Source organism: Lissotriton vulgaris, chromosome 3_1 (genome assembly GCF_964263255.1).
Source record: "Lissotriton vulgaris chromosome 3_1, aLisVul1.2, whole genome shotgun sequence".
In the NCBI taxonomy this organism is placed as follows: domain Eukaryota; kingdom Metazoa; phylum Chordata; class Amphibia; order Caudata; family Salamandridae; genus Lissotriton; species Lissotriton vulgaris.
Window position 1 is genome coordinate 1110087626 of NC_141689.1, and position 22257 is coordinate 1110109882.

Below are 22257 nucleotides of genomic sequence, written 5' to 3' on the forward strand. Positions count from 1 at the left end.
TGACATTGTTCTGCATTCTGTCCATCAACTGTGGTTTTTGCATTTGTCACCCCGAGTGGGATGGGTATGCTCAGACGTGAGTCCCATGCTCTCCACACCACTGGATTCAAGCAAGCCGGGCTGAAGACGGCTGAAATGCCAAAAACCGGTCCTCGGAAGCTTGTTTCCGGTCCAGGGAAGGCATGGCTTGGCAGTTCGGGCCGGACTGCTCCCATGAGGCTCAGGGTCAGACTGATTTGCATATGGCCTTGTCTGAACTGGGGTGGTGTGGAGTGCAAAAAAACGATAGATTTGGGCCCACATCTCTGTACTGGGGTGAATGTATGACATTGTTCTGCATTCTGTCCATCAACTGTGGCTTTTGCATTATAAAAGAGATCTGGGGAATCCACACAAGTAGGAGACCAATTATTTTTCATTTCTAATTCTCAATACAATACTGCAGAACATATGCTTAGCCCAACATAGTTTGTGCTAATCTTGCAGTGTAAATACACATACAAGAATAGTTCAATGATTAAATGATTACTATTTTGAGATCAGTCTTGCATTGCTGGACATCTTCATATTTTTTTATATGATTTAGAAGTGCTCAGCCTGACCATACAATCCTTTCAATTCAATGTTTGTGCGGAATAACTTGTGTTTCACTGTGCTAATTCTTGTGGTGAAATACTCCTGGTTAGAGGCTGTCAGTTGTTTGGTGGCCTGATACATTGGGGATCTTAGACCTTCATCAGCTGTGCTTGCCAGAAGAATAATTAAAAAATAATAATAAAGTGAGCAAAAAAAAACAGGGCTCACCATACAACATGTAGGCAGATTTCAGAAGGTGAAGATCCAAACAAAAAATGTGGGGTTCATTTTAAGTTGTGTATGGCGCAGAGTCGTCCTACTGATGAGCCAGATGTAACATCCCTGCCACACCGGCTAAACAATGTCTGTCATATATAGAGGCAGTATTCTAAGGTGCTGGGGCTTCCTCCCCATAGTCGTTTTCTCCACCATGACTATTTCCGTCTCCGCAGGAAGAAAGTGTGTGGTGGCAATTCCACCTTGCCTGTGCTGCATGTTGAGACTTCTACTACCACATGTGGGTACATGAAATGTTCTCCCAACATGTGGATATATTCCCAGTACCTGCAGCACAAGTGTCATTCTGGGTACTTCTCCCAACATGTCAGGCACATTTATTTATATGCGACTTCATGCAGGATAGCTATTGCTTATATTGCGACCTTGCACAGATGAGGGAGGCACCACCATAAATGTTGGTGGACTGGCCAGCCTATATTGGACAACCATTCGGACGCCATTTTTATTTACACCGCCTACTTGACATTCCTGAGGACGGCACTCTTCCACTCCTTCATAAGAGGGCTGGCGAGCAAAGAGGAGGGCGCGTGAAGCTCCTGCACATATCTTTCTGTGTATGTCCCAATACCACCCTGCTCTAAATCAATCCTTTAGATTAGAAAAATAAAAATAAAAAAACAGATTATAATTGCAATAGACTCTACACTGGGCCTAGCATCGGAGTAAACACACAGACACTGCGAAATATTGGTAGTAATACTACTAAAATTAGCAAAATATCTAACATTCACACTGTGAGCCTAACTGTTTTCCTTCTACGAAGACAAAAAATATTGTAAAATAAAATGTGTTTGTCTTTTTTTGCAGGGGATTTTGCAATCTTGATCAACGCAGGGATGAGCATCCCGCAGGCTCTATTCTTCAACTTTCTGTCGTCGTGCTCCTGCTACATCGGACTGATCTTGGGAATAGTAGTGGGCAATAACTTTGAGCCTAACATTATCTTTGGCCTGGCTGGGGGCATGTTCCTTTATATATCCCTGGCTGACATGGTAAGAGAAACTTTTCGAATTCATACATATTTGGGCGGTATCCTATTGCACAGCACTTTCTGGCATAAGGATGTTTTAACCATATTTGACAGAAACGCTTGCGAACATTACATTTTTTATATATTACAAATAATTCAATGTAGGGCAAGTTGTTTCGTGGTCGATTAGATTATTTATATGTATCAATGAACCGTGATAGCTGAGAAATCCATTTTGTTCTTTTCATCATGATTTGGGCAGCGTTGAGTGCCCACTGCAGCATGTGAGTGGAGCCCATCCTCAGTACATTTGTGCACAGAAAGGTAAGCTCAGGAACGTGCAATAAGTCCATTATCTTCATGGAAGCCCACGGCCTCAATGTCAAGGACCTTTTCAGATAAAAGTCACACATACGAACAGTGTTTGATCCACACAGCATTTCCCCCACGACTAATTGTGATTTGTCACTTGCAAAATGCAAAAATTACAAATACTTCATACATCCAGAAGCGTTTAAAAGGTTCAAGAGAAACCCGAAATATGGCTAATTTCTCCTGAGTCATTTAAGTAAGAATTAGTGTCATTTTAAGGATTTTGGGGACACCGGACAAAACAAATTTGGGGGGCCCTGTTTAGAATAAATTTGATTTTTTTTACCCATTTCCTGCTACATTCAAGCCTCCATGATGAAAACAATACTAAATTGTATGTTAAAATTTAGCACAGTCACACAAAAAAGTTGAAATATGTCATTTTTAGTTCCCATAAATCTTTAAAATGATAAAGAGTAAGAAACCGAATTAGAGGCAGGGGTATGCAGAAAGGGACAAACGTTTAGATACATAGAACATGAGCGAAAACTCACTTCCCAGTAGCCCTGTGCAACTGCCCACTTTGCCCATGCCTTAAAATGGCTCTGGTAAGAATTTTGCTATTGATTCGTAAGTAGGCTGTGAGTAATGTCCAAGCAAGTGGAAGAGCTTGGTGTTCCGAGAGAAATATTGTTGTAAAACGAGAAGAAAAGTAGTAGTGTTCAGTAACATTAGAAAACATGTTGAAATGCTCCTCCAACAGTTGTGCTTCTGCTGCATGGTGCTGTCATACTTACTCTAAAAATAGGGGTGAAGCAAAACACTCACTTTGAAATTCAGAAGACCTATGTAGAAAGGAATGGCGAAAACAAGGAATATTTTTATTGGAGCAAGAATATAATAATCACTAAAGTAATTATTTTTAAAGTCTCTAACCTTCCGTCTGAGAGTGCTATGCTAGAAGAGGGTTACAGAATATATGTCAGTATTCTTTAAGAATATGCTCTACTAGGTCATGGATCAATTGAAATGTTTCAGAGTTAGTCAGGTAGTTTGCTTATTTGTTAACTAACAACTTTCTTTAAGTATGAAGTGATCCCACAGTAGATAGGAGAAAAAAATAGAAAACTGTTGCGTGGAATGCTCGACTCAATCTCAGGCGCTGGTGATACATTATTCGGGGCACATTCCAATCCGTTGTTTTTCCAGAGACCAACCATATGCAAATCAGCCGTGACCCTACTTCGATACGATGAATCAGTTTGAACCCCTATGCAGGGTCCCTTCCGAAAAAGAACACAAGTGACTCTGGACAACTTGTGGCCATGTTAGGCCTCATTAGCATATAAGTTTAAAATGATGCAGAGACATGGGAACCCGAGTCATTACCAGAGGTTCAGATTAACGCAAACATTCCATCCTATCCATTTTTGTGCTGCCCAAAGTGCATCACACTCATGGTTGACAATTACATATCCTACCCATATAGTGATGACTCGGGACTGATTCAGATTGTCAGTGCCGGTAAAGTGTACCCAAGCCACAACGTCAGGATAACACTCCAGCAATGAACAAGAAACCTCGAAGTGATCAAAGCCCCATTACGTCTGTTGGCGGCCAACCTATACATTTGCTCTCACCGATGTATGTTAAAGCAGCTCATGGCCTTCGCCTTTGTTGAATGTCTTATTCCCAATTATTTTTTAGCCTCTAATTCGCATTTAGGTGGGAAAATGTAATCTGCAATTGCAGATGCTGTGATTCACAATATCAGGATCAATACACAGCTCCACCAATAGCACAGCAGTCAAACTACGTGTATGGCATATTGACTGCAGCACTCACTTTAGATGTAGTGGGCAGGAAGCAGGCCCATGCCAAATGCATGCAACATCAACAAACACTAATTTCCCAGCCTTGCGTATTGCATTTACCACCTTGAAGAAAAAAGTTTTTACCTTCGTTAACGCTCTTTCTAGTGGATACTCTGTCGGAAGATTCCTCACCTTATGAATATTTTCGAAGGTGTCAGACTAGATCTGGGAACTCAAAAGCAGTACTCTTGAGTGTTGGCAGGTAGTGTTGTGCGGCTCCACACACGTTCCGCTGCTAAAGTAACTAGCAGGGCCGCAATTAAGCTCCACCCAGGCGTATTGACATCAGTTATTTTTGCATAATTGTGGTTCCCTCAGATGCAGAGTCCATCCATAATTTGCCTTGACCATTGTGCAGTCCTGTATTTTGGGACCTTTTTAGCTGAAAAATAGACCATTCCCCAGAACAGGGGAGGCTGATGGGAGGGTTGGGTGGGGCGAGGAATCTGCAGTTAAGTAGAATATCCATCAGAAAGAGCGTTACTAAAGTCCTACCTCCCCTGGTGGTGGGTATGTGGATGGCTCATACCAAAAAATTCTTGCAGGACCAAATGGGCAAAATGCCCATCCCTGAGGACTTAACTGTCAAAACAGTAGTGCTTCATGAATGTGTGGGTTGATGCCCACATAGCAGCCAGACAGATATCCAGGACAGGCTCTCCGCGTGCCAATGCGGTAGTAGGAGACTTAGCTTGAGTGAAATGAGCCTGTAATCCATTGAAGGGCTGCTTTTTAGCTAAAGTATAGCAGATGTGAATGCAGAGTACTATCTATTTAGAGATAATTATTTTCTACACAGCTTCCACTTCTTTGCCCATTAAAACCCACAAAAAGCTGCTCGTCCACTCAGTGATTCCTAATATGATCAATATAAAATATGAGGGCTTACTTGTATCACTCAATCACTTTATTCAATCTAAATAAAACATAGATCATAAAAGTACAGTACAATATTACTCATCATCTATTTCCAAAAAGTGTCAGTGCATAATACAAAGTTAGTAGCATGGTTACGAGACCCTGGACATAGATCATGAAAGTACAATACAATATTAGTCATCTGTTTCAAAAAGTGTCAGTGTATAGTGCAAAATTAATAACACGATTACAAAAACCTCACTCATGGGTCTGCCAAGCGCTCCTATTACCCACATGTAGTTTTACAATGAAACTATTATTCGTTTGGTTAATTCATTCTTTCGATCAGGGAATTTCCTAAATAATTTACCTGAGCTCCATTGATGAGACGAAAAAAAGAATGATCACCATGTAATCTATTTTATAATATGTATGATATATTAAGATGTTAAAAACATACAAACATACAAAAAAGACATACAAAGGAGTTGGTACAAACGTCAAATTGCCATTGTCATAGTAAACATGGATTCCATTAGTCCTTTCTATGGATGTGATCACCTGCTCAGTCAATCAGTAACATCTTTGTTCAGTTTATACAATCACCATAGAGGTATACAAAACAAGAAATTCACTTTACAAATTCATAGCATTAAAAACACGCAGTAAATTACGCAATGAATAAATAGGGGTGATTAATCAGGTCTAGTTCTTCTGGACGTCAAGGCTGCTCGTAAAGAGGAAAAAACTGAAAGAGTAACATGATCAGTTGGGAGCATCTGCAGATACAACAAGGCTTGCCTGACTTGTTTAAAATTCAAAGATCTCAACAACAGAGTTAAAAATTGCTTCCTCTGCCAGCTATAATAGGAACAAAACAGTAAAGTGCAGCAAAATCTGCTGAGACATATTGTCGCAGCCGCATGATATCCTTGCCTCAGGCCCTGCCCACCCAGACAGGGATGTCAAAATGTGAGGTAATTGGTTGAACCTAAATCTGGTCAGAAAAAACCTATTGTGCTGTGAGAAACCTCTGCACAGTTTTAGCAACCTATGACCCTGAACTGATATTTTCCGAAACTCTAGGTGCTCTCTCTCCAGATATAAGTGTTCCAAGAACAACCTTTTAACACCCCCCACATACCGCTCCGAAAGAGTGGTGGGGTCATCAAAAATATCTGGCCTACCTCTATGGGTAAAAGCAGCTTTAACATGAGCTAACTAGAGTATACTATGGGCCCGATAAAGGACCAGGCAGTCCGCTAGGATCAGTCGGTTTAAAGACAATTCCACCCTTCGCCAAATCTTCATCCAACACAGGAGCGGACTCCGAGATAACAAATCCAACACTTGGTCAAGCCTGAGCTCTGCCTGAACAGAATAAGCTGTGGTAGAGTGTAGGACCTGAACCAATCTACGAAGAAAATTATTTTTGGCTGCTTGGATACGATCCAGCTTAGCATATCCCCAGACCTCACTACCATATCATAACTGCGAAAATACACTTAGCCTGGTAAATTTTTAGCAGATCCTTTGGCACCCTAGAGCCAACCCCATGTGCAAAGCTAAACAATGCCACCATCGTTTTTAAAAAGTTAGCTCTCTTCTCCTCCGCCAACAGTTTCCAACAATATTTGACATCAAATAAAACCACCAGATAGGGGAATGCCTTCACTTTGCCCAGGGTAGAATTAGCCACATTGAATGTCTTCCCCTATTTGATTTAGGGCCTACTACCATCACGTACGACTTCGAGAATTTACCACCAGATCAAGATTACCCAGGAATGACACGTAACTGGCCAGAAGTAAATCCAGCCCCTGAGCGATCCGTGCCATAAGAACTGCGTCATCCGTGTATAATAACACTGGAATAAATCTGTCACCAGCCTTGGGGCAATCTGCTGCAGCTGATAACAGTGCTGACTCAAACCCATTTACATACAGAGCCAGAATATATCCATGACGCACACCTGAGCAGGTTTGGATGAGCGACTACAAGTGGCGTCCTGAGAAAAGCGAACCGAGGCATGGGTCTCTGAGTGCAGGTTAGCTAATACGGCCACGATCCTAGGATCAATTACCATCTAGCAAAGCAGGGTCCACAGTTTCACTCGATTCGCCCTGTCAAAGGCGGATGTCAAATCCATGAAGGCTAAGTGTATACATTTAGACCGATCCACCATATCTATATTAATAATTAGATAGAGATTTAGGCATTGGTCTGAGATGGACCTCCCAGCTCTAAAGCCATACTGGACATCACTCAGGATGTTGTTCTCTTCTGCCCAATCACTTAGCCTATTTAAAATAACCCTCCCAGGACCTTAACCATTGAATCCAGCAATGATATGGGTCTATAACATTGTGGATTGTCTTTGTTCCTCTTTCTTAAAGATGAGAACAATGACAACAGTGGACCAAGAGGGCTAACTTGAAATTCAGGCAATGTAATTTCTCCTCCTCTTTTAAGGGATGTGTCAGGGCAAAAATGCCAGACGGGTAATAGCCTACCCAACTTGAAATGGTGCTACTACTTTAGGCAACAGTGCAGCATGTGTCCTCAAAATCTGCTTGCCCTAAAAAAAATGATGAGTAAGGCAGGTGGATTTAGAGTGTCTGAAGCTCCCTCACATGTCAAGCTTATATTATGGCAATTGAAAAGACAGTTTTTAATGTCAAAAGGCACAGCTGTCAACTGTGCATCGGCTCAAAAGGGGTGCACACGATGAAGGTAAGGATCAGATGTAAGTCTCACTGTGGCATCACAAAGGTCTTTGATGGAAAAAAATTCTGCAAACCTTTGATGAACCTCATCACAAGTGAATTAAACAACAAAGTCTGATCCCTCAACCGTAAAACAGCCAATGATGCCAGCAAATAGCCTTTAACAGTGCCTAACGCAAGTCCTTGCTGGACCAACAACAAAACAAACAACACTCAGACAGTTTTACTTGAAGTGAGTCTATCTGGCAGGTGGCATACAAACCCACAAACCTGTCCCAGCACCTGGCAAAATAACATCAATGACCACACAAGTAAGATCAAAGGAAACTGCCTGCCACCACTCAATCTTCACACATGGAGGTGCAGATTGCAAAGGGTGCAGATTGCAAAGGCCCTTGTGCAGCGCCCTGCCATGTTGCTAAGACAGTAGATCCTCCCGAATTGTCAGCTTGATTGGAGGACGGATGTTCATGCCCAGAGTTTCTGGGTACCACACCCTCCTGCTCCAGTCAAGCGCCACAAGGATGATTTAGACCCACTCTGTCTTGATCTTCTTCAGAAGTCAAGCCAGGAGAGTTAGAGGCAGGAAGGCATACAGGAGTTCAGGCCTACACCTCTGGGTGGAATACATCTCCAAGAGAGAGCCGTCTTGGGAACTCAGGTTCGCAAACACGTGAACTTTGCATGTTCTTTCTTTTTTTTTTTATAAATCTTTTTAGTAACAAAAATTGACATAAACGTACAGTACCGCAAAACATGACAAGTGAAATTACAGTGGAGACAATTACCTATACAGATACAGTAGGATAATTCATTGGAATTCACGGAGAAGGGGCATCCTCACAATCAAAATTTCGGGGTTGAACACAAATATTACCAGGAAAAACATTCCAGGGGTCCCAGATCTTGGACCATTTCTGGGGGCAGCCTCGGGCCATGTGCACCGTCTTTTCCCTCAACATACACCAGTCAAGGTCTTTCTTCCAGTCTATAATTTTGGGTGTATGTGAGGCTCCCCAGAGCAGAGCAATGTTCCTTTTGGCAAACATGAGACCAAGTGTGCCCCATTCTGTAGTGTGAGTGGTGAGGTCAGTAGGCTCCCAGATATTTAGGAGGCATCTACGCGCCTCCGGGTGAAGCAGAACTCCCAGAGTTTCACCCATCACCTTGTGTATCTTCCAACAGTATTCTTGGATGGGTTCACAGTGCCATATTATGTGCATGAACTTGCCCAGTTGGTTGCATCTCCGCCTGCAAGACCCATCAGTTAGCCCTCCCATGTGTAACAATTGGGGACCCATAATGTAAATTCTGTGCAGGATCATCAGTTGTACTAAACGGAGACGTGCTGGGATTGCAACAGTTTGGGGGGGAGGAGACTGCCAACTGCCAATCTTCGTCATCCATTTCAATACCATCCTAACCCATTTTTCTCGCAGTGGGCGCGGAGGATCTTCCAAATTGTTTATAAGCTTTCTGTAAGTGAGAGAAATGGCTTTTTCAGGCAAATGACCATCGAGTATTCTGTCCTCTAGTGGAGATGAGTCTGGAAGGAAGGAGTTTCGGGGCAAGACTGATCGCAACACGTGTCGGACTTGCAGGTATCGGAATTGTTCCGAATCTGCCAACTCATATTTGCGCTGGAGAATGTCAAAGGATTTCACGTCACCTGCATCCCAGAGGTCTTTAATATGCGATATACCTATTAGTTCCCATTAGTCAAAGCCTTTTGAGTTCCACAGATCGCCCAAATCCTGAGAATCCCACAAGGCCGTAGCAAGAGTACGTTTCTGGCTCCAACCGAGTGATTTATTAGCTGAATTTCAGATTCCAACTGCATGCCCGGTGGGACCTGTAAGTGAATATCTGCCTGGTTTGGAGTAAAGAGCTCGGCTGTAAGCACCATTTGGGAGAAGCCATCTATCCATATTGAACCCCGGGTCGTCAAAGCGGCCGTAGGTACCGTGAGTTATGGCTGCAAGGTGCGCAGCCCAGTAGTATTTTTTAATATCCGGCAACCCGATCCTTCCATCATACCAATTGAGTGTGAGTTTATGTAGAGCAATACGTGGTTTCCCATTCCATAGGAGTTCCCGCTGGAGACCTTCTATTTTTTTAAAGTACAAGTTTGGGACAGGGTCAGCCGAGTTTTGTAATGCATACAAGAAACGGGGTACCAACATCTTTTTAAAAAGTCCGTCCTTGCCCAGCAGGGAAAAAGGGCCCAGCAGGGAAAAAGGGAGTGACTTCCAGTTCGCGATATCTCGTCTGAGCCTTTGCAGTGCGGGGACGAGGTTACGGGCATATCGGACCAAATGATCAAGGGAGAAAAATATTCCTAGGTATTTGAATACTTCCGTGACTATCTGTATCGAGCAATTTGAAGGTAGCGGAGGAGGGCCCCCCCCGCCCAGAGGACATAAAGGCGAGATTTCTGCCAGTTGATACCAAACCCGGAATATCTGCCAAAAATGGCTAAGATATCGAAAACAGCGATAAGCGATTTCTTGGGAGATGTGAGATATAGCAGGACATCATCAGCAAGTAGAGAAACACGGTCCTCCCAGTCCGGGGACCATCGCATTCCATGAATGACTGGGTCTCTCCGGACCCATGTTGCAAGGGCTCCAAGGCCAGTGCAAATAATAAGGGAGAAAAGGGACATCACTGTCGGGTCCCTCGGCTGAGTGTAAAGGCCTCCGATTTTTTATTATTTACAACTACTTGAGCCATAGGTTCACAGTATAGCAGACACACCCATCAAATAAATCCTGGCCCAAATCCCAACTTTGTGAGTACATCAAATAGGTAAGGCCACTTAATCATATCAAAAGCCATGGTGGCTTCCAGGGAAACTATTATCGCCTGTTCTCGTATGGTAGGTGTCCTACCTAGCACCCGATGGACCTTGCGCAGGTTTAACGCAGTATTCCTACGTGGCATGAATCCTGCTTTATCAGGGTGTACTAGGTCCCCTATGACTTTGATCAACCTATTAGCGAGTAATTTAGCAAGTATTTTGGGTTCTGCATTCAACAGTGAAATAGGGCGATAGGAGGCGCAGTCTGTCTTGGTTTTCCCTTCCTTATGAATTGTGATAATAGTTGCGATTCTCTGGTCTATAGGCAGAAACCCTATTTCGAGGCTGTCTTCGTACATAGCCTTTAGATACGGGGCCAATTTATCTGGTCGGAACTTGTAAAGTTCTGTTGGGATCCCCTTTCGTCCCAGGGCCTTACCCGTATGCAGCGCTCGTATTGCGAGCACTATTACGTCCATCGAGAGGTCACTGTCCATGAATGTTCGGTCCTTGTCAGAGAGTGCGGGGAGGGAAATGTCTCTTAGGAGAGCCGTGGAGTCATCTTCGGTGTACAGTGCCACCAATTTGTATACAGTGCAGAAGTGATCTGAAAACTGGTTAACTATGTCTTGGGGGTCTGTTATGGGGGAAATGTCAGCGTCTTTAAGCTCTGGGACAAGCCTGCTAGCATACTCCTTTTTATGAAGCCAGGCGATCAGTTTTCCAGCCTTGTCCCCCCAGTCATAGATCCGACCCATCCTGTCCTGTCCAGTGTGTTGGCAAGGTCGGTCACTTATGCCATGTACTCGTCCTGACGGAGACGAAGTGTGTGCAGGGCTTCAGGTGTGATATCTGAACCCATGTCTTGTTCAAGACGATACACCTCTTGTTCTGCATCAGAGATGTCTTTGAGTTTGTCTTTTTTTGAATCCCGTTATCAAGGAGAGGGCCTGACCTCAGAGAACCGTTTTAAAGGCCTCCCACAGGGTTTGTGGAGAGTCAGCGGAATCTTCATTCTCCGAAAAGTAGTTGCTGATGGACTTAACTAGGTCTTTGTGTATTTTCGGATTTCTTAGGTACCACGGGTTGATTGGGGCAACTCTTCCCACTTGTGTTTGGTCAAGAACTATGTGAGCCATTGCGGAGAATGGTCAGAAATGCCCCTGACTAGATGTCGGACCTCATGAATATTCGTGACCTGTGGGGCAGGAACAATTATGTAATCCAGGCAGGAGAGGCTGTTATGCACTCCGGAGTGAAAGGTGTGTTGGATTTTGTCCAGGTTGTATGTTCTCAACCCATCCACAAGCCCCATGGCCTCCAGGAAGCCGGAGAAAGAGTGTGAAGTGTGAGGCAGCACGCAAGGGGGGTGCCTGTCCAATGAGCCAGAGAGCACTGAGTTAAAGTCTCCACCAAGCACTAGTTGCCCCTCCGGCAACGCTAGCAGCATAGCGCTTAGATTGGTAAATGTTGTGGATTGTAAGCCTGGTGGTGCGTATACAGACAAGAACGTGATGGTCTGACCCTCCCACGTACCTGTGATCCCAACATATCTGCCCCGGTCATTAGTCCAAGTGGACGTGAGTGACAGGGGAAATTATCTTTTTTGCATGATGCCCACACCCCTAGAGTTAGAAGTGAAACCTGTGTGTGCTACCATCGAGTAACCCCACCTATGCATAGCCCTGCATGTGTTACCAACTAGATGAGTTTCTTGAAGTAGCACAATGTCTTGCGCCAGTCTCTTGATATATTGCAAAACGACACATCGCTTAATTTTGTCCCCAAGCCCGTTAACATTCAAACTTAAGATTTTAATATCCTTGTTCCACTGTGCACACATTGATGGCAATATAGGGTGTAATATCTTCTACAATAATTACGGACTGTACTGTCGAAACCAACCAGATAGCTGTAAACAGATAAAAACATCCCCTCCCAACAACCCCCTCCCTGCTCCCCTGCACTCTGGCTCAGAATTGCCCATAATTATCAAATGCAGAGGTTGAGTCGCCCAACAACGTACTAAAAGAAGAAGATTAGGAAGGCTTAGGCGTCCAATTGGCTTACCGCCCTACAATTTCAAACTACGGGTGCTCCGGGCCCATATGGGCCAAAATCGCAGTATGCAAGTTACTTCAAAGTACGCTAGTGCGCAGCACTATAGACTAATGTCACATGTGCAAACAGCCTGTCAGTAACAATTAAATTATAGGATGCTCAGGCATTTAGGGGCCACTTTGAGTCTTACTGGTGGAGTCTGGCTGTCAGCCTCAACGGCCACTGGAGCCCGCCTCCGCCGATGTCCTCCACCCGTCCAGCCAATCGGATGCAGCCTCTGGTAGATCGAAGAATCGAGTCTTTCCTTCCGCCTCAACTCGAAGACGAGCCGGTAAAAGCATGGCGTACTTGAGGCCATTGTCCCATATTCTTCTTTTGACATCTAGAAATGAGCGTCATTTTCTCTGCACGGTTTGAGTAAAATCAGGAAAGAAAGTGATTTCCGAATTGTCTAGTTTGATTGGAGGGGCGACCCTGGCGGCTGTTAGGATTGTTTTCCTGTCCCTGTTGTTTAGCAATCGGGCCAGAATGGGGTGGGGGGTGCCCAGGTTTCGGGCGACCCCCGGGCACCCTGTCAGCTCTTTCAATCACAAACAGGTTGGACAGGCCCTTCGGTTGCAGATGCATAGTGTTTAAGTTTTCCACAAAAAGGTCTGTGGTGGGTCCTTCCAATTTTTCCGGCATGCCAAGGATGCGTACATTATTGCGCCTCGTGCGCCTCTCATAGTGATCCAGCTTGTCTTCCCTGAACCTACGAAACGCCAGGAGTTCACAAGTTTTGGTCTGCAAGTGCAATGTATCTTCCACAAGGCTGGTCGTGATGAGTTCCAGTTGTTTAACTTTTTTCCTGTACTTGGCAATATCAGCCCTGATCAGCGTCATTTCCTAAGAAAGAGTATCCATTCGCTGCTCCATGGAGGTGCGCACCCCATTAATAGCCTCCATTAAGTCTTTTAATGTGAGGTCTGAAGAGTCATGTTCCGCCCCTCCCTGCTGTCTGTCCCCTGCCACCTTACGCTCAGGCAAGTCCTCTTTTGGGCAGGTGTAACCGTCCAGCCTACTCTGCTGGGTTGATGTTACACCCTTCATGCCAGACATAGTGAGATCCGTACAGACGCCCGGTCCGACTATGCCAATGATAGTGTCACCACTGAGTTCAGGCCTGACCTGCTCGGAGTGCAAGTGTAGTCTTTTCGGTCTGGAGCAGCTTGGGGGGGTCAAGCGGTACCCATATGTGAACCAACAAGTTATTAAATTGTACCAGGTCCTGTGTTTCTTCGCGCACTCTTCGTGTGCACCGGGGGCCACTTCACCATAGGGCGCCCATCAGTCCCTTCAGTGTGGTCAGTGCCAGGTAGAGCTTTCTCAGGGTGTGGGGGCCACAAGATCTGGCGCAGCGGCTATCAATAGGGAGCCAGCAGCAGTGGTGTAAGTGAATCAGCGGGAGGGAGGGGAAAGAAGGAGCCTCCGCATCCCAAAATAATGGAAGCGCATGAATCTGAGATTGATTACTCTTCAACTCACAGTCCTCAGCTCCTCCGTGGTTTCCTGCAGCCTGCAGTGGTATCTCCGCGAAGATCCTTTTTTGTTACACTACGTTAGGGCCGTGCCCCCTCTGAACATATCTGGTGTCCAAGGTCCGCTGTGCAGGGAAAGGTTCAGGGATGCCGGGGCTGTGGAGTCCAAGATGGTCGTCTGACCCTGTGACTCCGGACTCAGAGTATTTCGGCCCCCCGGGGTAGGGGGGAGAGGTCACGTTGGCAAGCACGACCTCCACTGTGGTGTAGGCACCACACGAGTCCCCGGCTTCGATGCCAGGGAAGGCCTCAAACGCCGGTGCCTGCAACTTCGGCTCAGGACGACCGTTCGACACCGGACCAAGAGCACTGAGCACCGCTACACCTTCAGATTGCAATCCTGGCCGTGGAGGATCGGAGTTGTGTGTCGGATTGGTGGTGTAGGGAAGGAGTCATGGAGACACTCTAACAAGCGGCCATGCTGGATCGCTGCAAAGCCACGCCCCCTTTCAACTTTGCATGTTCTTGGTGGTAGCGAAAAGATTGAGACAGAGTTCTCTCCATTGCATGGGTAAACCTCCTGTGCCACCTCTGGATGTAACTGCTATTCAGGGTCCGCTAGGCTTCAGCAGCTGAGTTCATCCACCATGGTGTTTAGATCCAGAAAAGTGGGTCCCAACTAGAGAACTGCCCTGGTGAGCCAGCCACTTCTGGAGGCGCAGAGTCTCCTGACACAAGACTAAAGATCCCAGTCTACCCTTGTTTTTGCAGTGGTTTTGTTTGTGGTGGTGTTGTTTATGAGACCCTATGGCAGCCTTCCTTTGATAGTTGGTAGAAGGGCCTTCAATGGCTAGTGGCTTGCCCATAACTTCATCCAACTGATGTGGAGAAGGATTTCTGCTGGAGACCAGAGTCCTCTGATATCCTCCTCTCATAGATGGCCTTGCTAACCCAGTAGTGATGCATCTATCACCACTGTCAGCTTTGGGTGGGGAAAAGGGGGGAGTTTGCCCAGTCATGGTCTCGCAGCTCCCACTGTTGATCTTTTGCAGGTTTTTCAGAAACTGGGATGAAATCTGATAGATTCCCCTAGTGCCCACTGGGACTTCGGATCCCACTGCTCGGAACAGCATGTGCTTTGTGGCCTGTTTGGCTAGCAGAATTCAGGAAGCCAAGTCCTAGTAGCCTCAGTAGGGAAAGACTGGCATACCCGACCTCAGAAGGTGCGCTGCAACAGGTGCCATGACTTCAGTGAAACCTTTGGGGCACTGGTGAGGCCAAAAGGGAGCACCGCAAAATGAAAATGATCATGGCCCACTATGAACAATCTACAATGCATGCGGGCCTGCAGGATGGGAACATAGAAATAAGGCCCCTGCAGTTCCAACACTACCATCCAGTCTCCAGAATTCAGGGCAGATAAAACCTTGGCCAAAGTGAGCATATTCAATCTGTCCTTCCGCAGGAAGATGTTGAGAGAACAGAAATCTAAAATAGGACAAAGGCCTCAGTCCTTCTTCAGCACAATGAGGTAGCTGGAGTAACATCCACTTCCTATTTTCAAGGCTGAAACCCTCTCTAAAGCTCCTTAGGCCGAAAGAGCCTGCACTTCCTGCCGCAAAATGGACACGTGGTTCTCAATCAAACACAGTGATGGGGTGGAAGGTGTGGTTGGTTAGATAGAAATGGGAGGGTGCAGTCCCATTGGACAGTTTGGAAGGCCCATGTGTCACTTACAAGGTGGGTGTTTGTCATAAAGAACACAGTAAAACTGTGAGAAGGTGGTTCTGACCATCTGAGCCGCCTGGATTTTTTGCTTTTCGAGCACCTGATTTTTTAGCTTTTACTGTGGGAGAGCCTCATAAGCTGGGACACATCCACAGTGAACTCATAATGAAATGAACTGCATGTGGATTTCACTAGTGTCTGCCTTGTGAGAGAAGGCTGCTGCGCTGCAGCCAGGGTAAGGGGCACCGGACTGGTTACATCTGGACATATGTGCACACATGTGTGCACCTATGTAAGGGCTGTGTGGAGGAGATTCCTGTTGTGCGCAGCCCAGGAGCACGTACAGAGAGAATGGTGTGGCAGGAATTATGCAGAGTTGGTTGGTGACATGGAATAGGTTTTATAATGTGGGGATACACAGGTAAGGGAACGTCAGTGTGCTTTACTGTTTCACTGTAGGAACACTCCATTACTCTCCTATGAAGACAGAGACCACAGGGGGTAGTATCACTTCCCAAGGGCCTACAAATTCCAGACACGCACCAAAGTACAGTGTAAGTTGTGTAAACATAAGTATTCTGCTGAGTCCAAAGCCATATCTGTACTGCTTATGGGTCATCCAGAAATGTCATATTCCTCTGACTGAACTTATAACCAGAGCCTGGCTGGGTGTGACCCTGCCACGCTGGAATACTTACCTTCCTCCCCAAGCTGTAGCATCAGAGGCCTAGCCCTTCAATGCAAGCATTCCCAAGGGCGAAGTTCTTCTCTCCAGGAGAAAGAGATGAGGGTGAAGCTGCAGGTTATCCATCAGCAGCTGTCACCTGGTGCCAGGCACCAGGCCTGCTTCAGGCCCAGGCCATGAAGTCAGCAAGGGGGAAGGGGATTTTCATAGACCATGTGGCATGAGACCCCTGGACAACACCATTTCGAAGTATCCTAGGGGCCTGTGCAGGAAGGAGGCAGAGAGGGGATGTGTCGCTGAAGGATAGGGAAGAAGTGCCTTACTGCCAGCCCCTTCCAATTTCTTTTAAAATGTTGTGCATCGGAAGAGGAGCTTTCTCTGGTGTGTAGTCTTGCTGAGGAAGACTGGTGTCGGAACCTGACGTCATTGGCAGCTGGAAGGAGGAACCCCTGAGTGTCCCAGGACTCTGGACTGCGCCTTTGACGGAGTCAAGGGCCGGTGAGGAAAATCCTGGACCTCCGCGCAAGGAGAAAAGAGGCCCAGAGGGAGAGCCAGGTGAAAGGCTGGCGCAGGGAACCAGTGCAGACAGCTCCTTGAAGAGTCACCCTCTTGGAGGCAAGGAGGGTGGTGATAAGTGCTCCAGGTGGCTAGGGCTGGCCACCAGGCGCAAGAAGAGGTTAAGATTGTGAAAATCGGTCCCCTGGGGGCTGAGATACGCCCCCCAGAAGGTAGGCAAACTTTGACCTCTGATCAGAATGATGATAAAGCACATGGGGCTCTGCCGCCGGTCTTGGATGTACCCCCGGGGAGGATCAAGCCCCGGGGGCTGCCCCCAGAAGAAAGTGAAGCCGCGGAGCGCCATTGCACTCCCCGTGAAGCTGCCACAGGGCCCAGGCTCTCCACCCTGGGCACCCCTCAAAGTAAAGTCAGGGAGCACCGTCGTACTCCCAGTGAAATAGCACCCCAGGGGTGCCAGGAATCCACCCTGACCCTCGGCGAAAATGGAAGTAGGGAAGCCGGGGAGCGCCATCGCGCCCCCCATGAAGAAATTCCTGGGATCCTGGAACCCCAACTCAGGGCCCCGCCACAAAAGAAGTCGGGAAGCGCGGTCACGCCCCCCGTGAAGTGGTGCTAGGAAGCCGGGGAGCGCAGTTGGGCTCCCCGTAAAGATAGTCCTCGGTCCCGGGACCTCCAACTCCGGGCCCTGATGAAAGCAGAAGTCGGGGAGTGCCGTCACGCTCCCTGTGAAGTACTCCCTGGGGCTCCGGGAACCCCAACTCCGGGCCCCGGTGTCAGCAGAAAAGAGCAGGGAGTGCCGCCGCACTCCCCCACAGCCTGCAGAAGGATGGGGCATGCCTTCACACTCCCCGAGGCCCCGCCTGACCGGCAGCATCATCCATTTCTGCCCACAGGAGAAGGCAGACCAAAACAAGGAGCCGGCTTCCGCGGCAGCACGCAAGGGTGCTAGCCAGTCGGGGAGCTGGCAAGAGCAGCCCTTGGGTGGGCTTCCCGAGCTGCTCTCCACACTCACTTGGATAAGAGGTGCCTGGGTGGGACAGGGCCGCCCTAGGAAGGGCTGATGTGGCATGAGGCTGCCCACAAGGCAGCGTGGCTCTCCCCGGAGCAGCGGGGGAGCCGCTGCTCAGATATTCACGCACTGGGCGCAAAAGGCCCCTCAATGCCTTGCAGAGCATGACAAGCCTACATAAAAACCTGCTCTGCTTATTTTGATGCATGGTGGCCCCCGGAGGATGGGGACACTGTTATTCGTTTGAAAAGGGGGGAGCTGCAGGAGCAACGCAGACTCCACCAGCCTGAAGGTGGAAAGTCCCCCACCCTAAGTCTCTGGGGACTTATAGGAAACAACCCCTCAAGGGTTCAGCCATGCTGCAAAACTAACCTTTGGCTGTAACTTTTGTTCTGCAGCTGGGTGTGGGAGGTTGTGGCTGCACCAAGGTGTGAAGGGCTGAACTTGGGATGTCTTTGGAAAGACATTCCCTTGAGGTGAAGGGGTGCAATTTCACAAGAGGTGGCATTTACATGATGATGTTAATAATGGGGACTGGAAGGCACATTTAATATGTGAAATTCTAAGTAAATTGGAAAAGTGTTGCTAGGCATTACTGCCAGGGTGCCTGGTTGTAATTGCATAATTCTGTGATTATAAATATGATGCCTTTCAGGGGCTGTGGTTGACTTGCATTATACCTGTTACCAGATATGATAAGTACTGTCATTTAAGTGATGCCTCAGCATATATTCTTGCTACTGCGTTAGTTGAACACCCCAACTGCCCGTAACTGATTTAAGTGGATATACTGTAGGGTTAGTATGAGATGCACAGTCAGGGTTATATATATATATATATTTTTTTTTTTATTTAATGCGATTTTATAGCGCAAACATTACCCAAAGGTGTCAGAGCGCTTTACAAAAGAACCAGTTGCGATACATAAGGACTTTGGATTACATGAGTTGCATAAGAGATACAAACAGAGAAAAAATTGCAAATGTACAAGGTGTAAAGTCACTCAAAGGCGAGATATAAACAGGAAAAAAAATTCACATGTACAAGTTGTAAAGTCACTCAAGGAAAGATATAAACAGATACACTCTAAAATCACATAGGAATGGTAGTAAGTACAAAGGTCTACTACGTATACTAGTGGTTAGAGTTCTATATATACAAATACTAAATTCACACAGGATTACATTTTACCAGGGATTAGGCTTGGACAATTATATAATACATATATACATATATATATATTTAAGGCTGTCCAGCAAAAAGAGAAAAACGATCGAGGCTCATCAGGAGGAGTGGGGAGGGATGAAAGAACGGAACAAAGGTCAAACAAAATGGCGGGTCCGGGTCGTGGGTATAGATGAAGCCCATCTCCAAAAATGGCGGGATGCACAAAAGTCACCAAAGTCAAGAATCCAGAAGAGGAAGCCAGGGCATGCCTCTCAGGCTCAGAATGGTACGGAAAAGCCTGGGAGGTGTTCCCATTATAAATGCTTGTTGAGATAAGGGGGCGACCCGCCACTGGGATGGTGCCAGGGGGTAGGGCCCTCGCTTGAGGTAATGGTCAACCTACTGCATTTGGGGTCAAGATGATGTGCATACATGTGAGTGGTGGTACTAGACACCGCCCCCCCCCACCCCCCTTCGGGAGGGGTAGGGATGTTATGCAATGTCAAGAAGTATTTCCAACTGCTATTTGTAAATTGATACATAGTATTGAGTAGTGTGTGTGCTTTATAAAAAGGAAGAGTACATTTATTACAAAGTACAGACTGGACAATCAATTATTGAGTGTTATTTCTGCGTATCTGTAAGTGGCGGTTACTAGCCTACACCACCTCCGTTGAGTAAGCCTTGGACTGCTCTGCAACGCTACCCTCTGAGAGTCAAGTGCTACAAAGGGGTGTTTGGTTCCTAGTGAAATACACATGTAGACATATTGTTTGTGCAGGCCTCACAAATAATTCCTCCTTTTCCAACACGGTTTGAGGTTGTAGTTGCCAGAGGGGTGGGGGCTGAGCTGAGCTGCACATTGTCTGGGATGCCTGCTGCTTTGTCTGTGAGCAGTGGTCTGAGGCCATCAAAGGGCTGAGAAGTTTGTTGTGCCAGAAGCAGGGTCTGAGGCTGTCTATATAGCAAACCCCTGGTGCATCCCTGAAAGAGGCAAAAGTGAAAGTTCCTGGTAGAGGCAGACAAACCCAAAGAACGCACTATGATGTTCCACTATGGCGTTCCAGGGCTGGGTCTGCTTTGTCAACAAAGAGGTGAAAGCCACTGAATGGCATGTCCATCAAGGATGTCTGAACATCCCATCAGAAGCCCGTAGACCTCATTCAGGCATGACACAGAAGAACCATACTGTTGCCAAATGCCTTACCCAGTCATGTCCTGGCAAGACTTAATAACAATCCTAGATGGTTTGGGCTAAAGACTCTTAAAAGTCATCAGGAACTCTGGTAAGATGAGGCCTACCATGTCCCAAAATGCATGGGTGTAGTGAACCAGGGGGCACCTTGAGTTGACAGAATGTAAGTCAAGGTTGGCAGACAAGAACATGTGCTTGCTAAAGGTCTTCATGCATTTAGATTTGCAATTAGGAGGTGTTTTGATAAAGCCATTTGGGTTTACTTTGGTGGTGGAGGTCTTTGCCACCAAAGTTTCTGGAATTAGATTTCAGGTCGGGATTTCACTGTCACCCAATGCTGGTCTTTGGCAACGAGTGACCTGCCTATTGACTAGGGGCCAGAACATAGTTTTTCCCAAGAAGGTATCTATTAGGACTTTTTTAAATGGCAGGAGAGGGTCAGTAGGTGCCTGGCCAGGCTGGAGAACCTCCGTAGGGACATTGGTCTGTACTTCCATAGTAAAAAGATACAAGTCATTGACCTCCTCAGTCCTTTGCATGGCAACAGTGAAAGAAGCACTCTTCTCTGCAGCAGGACCGGGGTGGTAGACAGGTCCAGTGCCTAGAAATGGCCTCTAGGCCACTGGCATGCTGTATTTCTTCAAACCTCTTGTCCTCATCATACTCTGGGACACATTTGTTCCATTCATCAGTTATTGTCTGAGCAGAAACAAAGAGCTGGTGTCATGTATGAGATGTCTGACCCCTGGCATCCTCCGTTGAGGTCTGTCACAAATATTTGCTTGTGACAGTCCCTTAGGAGAAGACACATTTCCCTTACATTCTGGTAAAATAACACATTGGTTTGTAAAAGATCTTGTCAAAGATTAATAGAGTTCCAGATCTGAGTCTGAAGTTGCGTAAAGAAAGGAACTGATGTCAGTGCGCTTGGGTGGCACTTATATGCTGCCTTGCTCATTATTACCAGAGCAGAACGATTTTGGGGCGAAGCCACATGACTTCACCTACCGGCGTGCAGGAGTACTGCTTCTGAGTTTCCTAATCCAGTCTTAGGAAATATTCACAAGGTGAGAAATCTAAAGATAGAAGCATCCATCAGTAAATACATTTAACTACCAGTTCCCATGGTGCAAGTGAGTGTATTTTCCGGAACGTAAAGGGAAGTATTCTATCCCTTATTGAATGTAAGTGAGGTGGGCAAGCTCTTCCGACATAGAGATATTTTATTCCTGCTGGGGGAATAAAATATAAAATTATGAATGAGCAAATGTAGCTTTCCAGCAGGCACAATCATATGGATCATCCGTCAGGCACATAATATGCAGGACTACACACAGAGAGAATTTTTGTAAATCCACAATCAGTTTGCAATCTATGGACATAGTAGATGTAAATCTACAGAGCATACATTTCTGACTTATAATTAACTGTGTGTGAATCACACTTTATCAGAGCGACCTGAGCAAGTGTTGTGTGAAATGCATCACTTATTTGTTTTGTAAATTTACTGGGCTGAACATTTTGTTTGATTGGTTTTGAGTAAACCTTTAACCCGTTCATGCTTCAACGTGAAAATGTTTATTTATTTAGTCAGTCAACACTCTTTATCTCGCTATGTTTCCATAACTTATAAAGTACAAAGATTCCATATTACATAACACTTTATTTAATCAAAGTTTAAAACTTAGGCAAAAAAGATATCATACAAGAAAACATCATATAATAAGTTATTATTTGTATCATAAACTAAAAAGCCTTTCACATAATAACAACAAAAATTCAAAATACTTAATCCTTCATAATAGAATACATATTAAGACGTTTCATCATATAAGGTCAAAAGAAAAAAAACTTGACTCTAGTTCCTTGCAACACAGTATATTTGGGGTCTCCTACTCTTTGGAGAGGACCAGAGAAATGACGCCAAAGAGTAACATACCAAGGAAACATCAAGCATTTG

At 46.0% G+C, this 22257-nt stretch overlaps 1 protein-coding gene across 1 annotated transcript in view; it reads left to right on the top strand.

Moving 5' to 3' along the window:
- Positions 1 to 22257, top strand: part of SLC39A8 (solute carrier family 39 member 8) — a 234795-nt gene that overhangs the window by 201638 nt on the left and 10900 nt on the right. The window contains exon 8 of the mRNA XM_086961583.1: positions 1684 to 1868. Within this exon, the coding sequence (XP_086817709.1) occupies positions 1684 to 1868 (185 nt within the window). The remainder of the gene's footprint in view (positions 1 to 1683; positions 1869 to 22257) is intronic.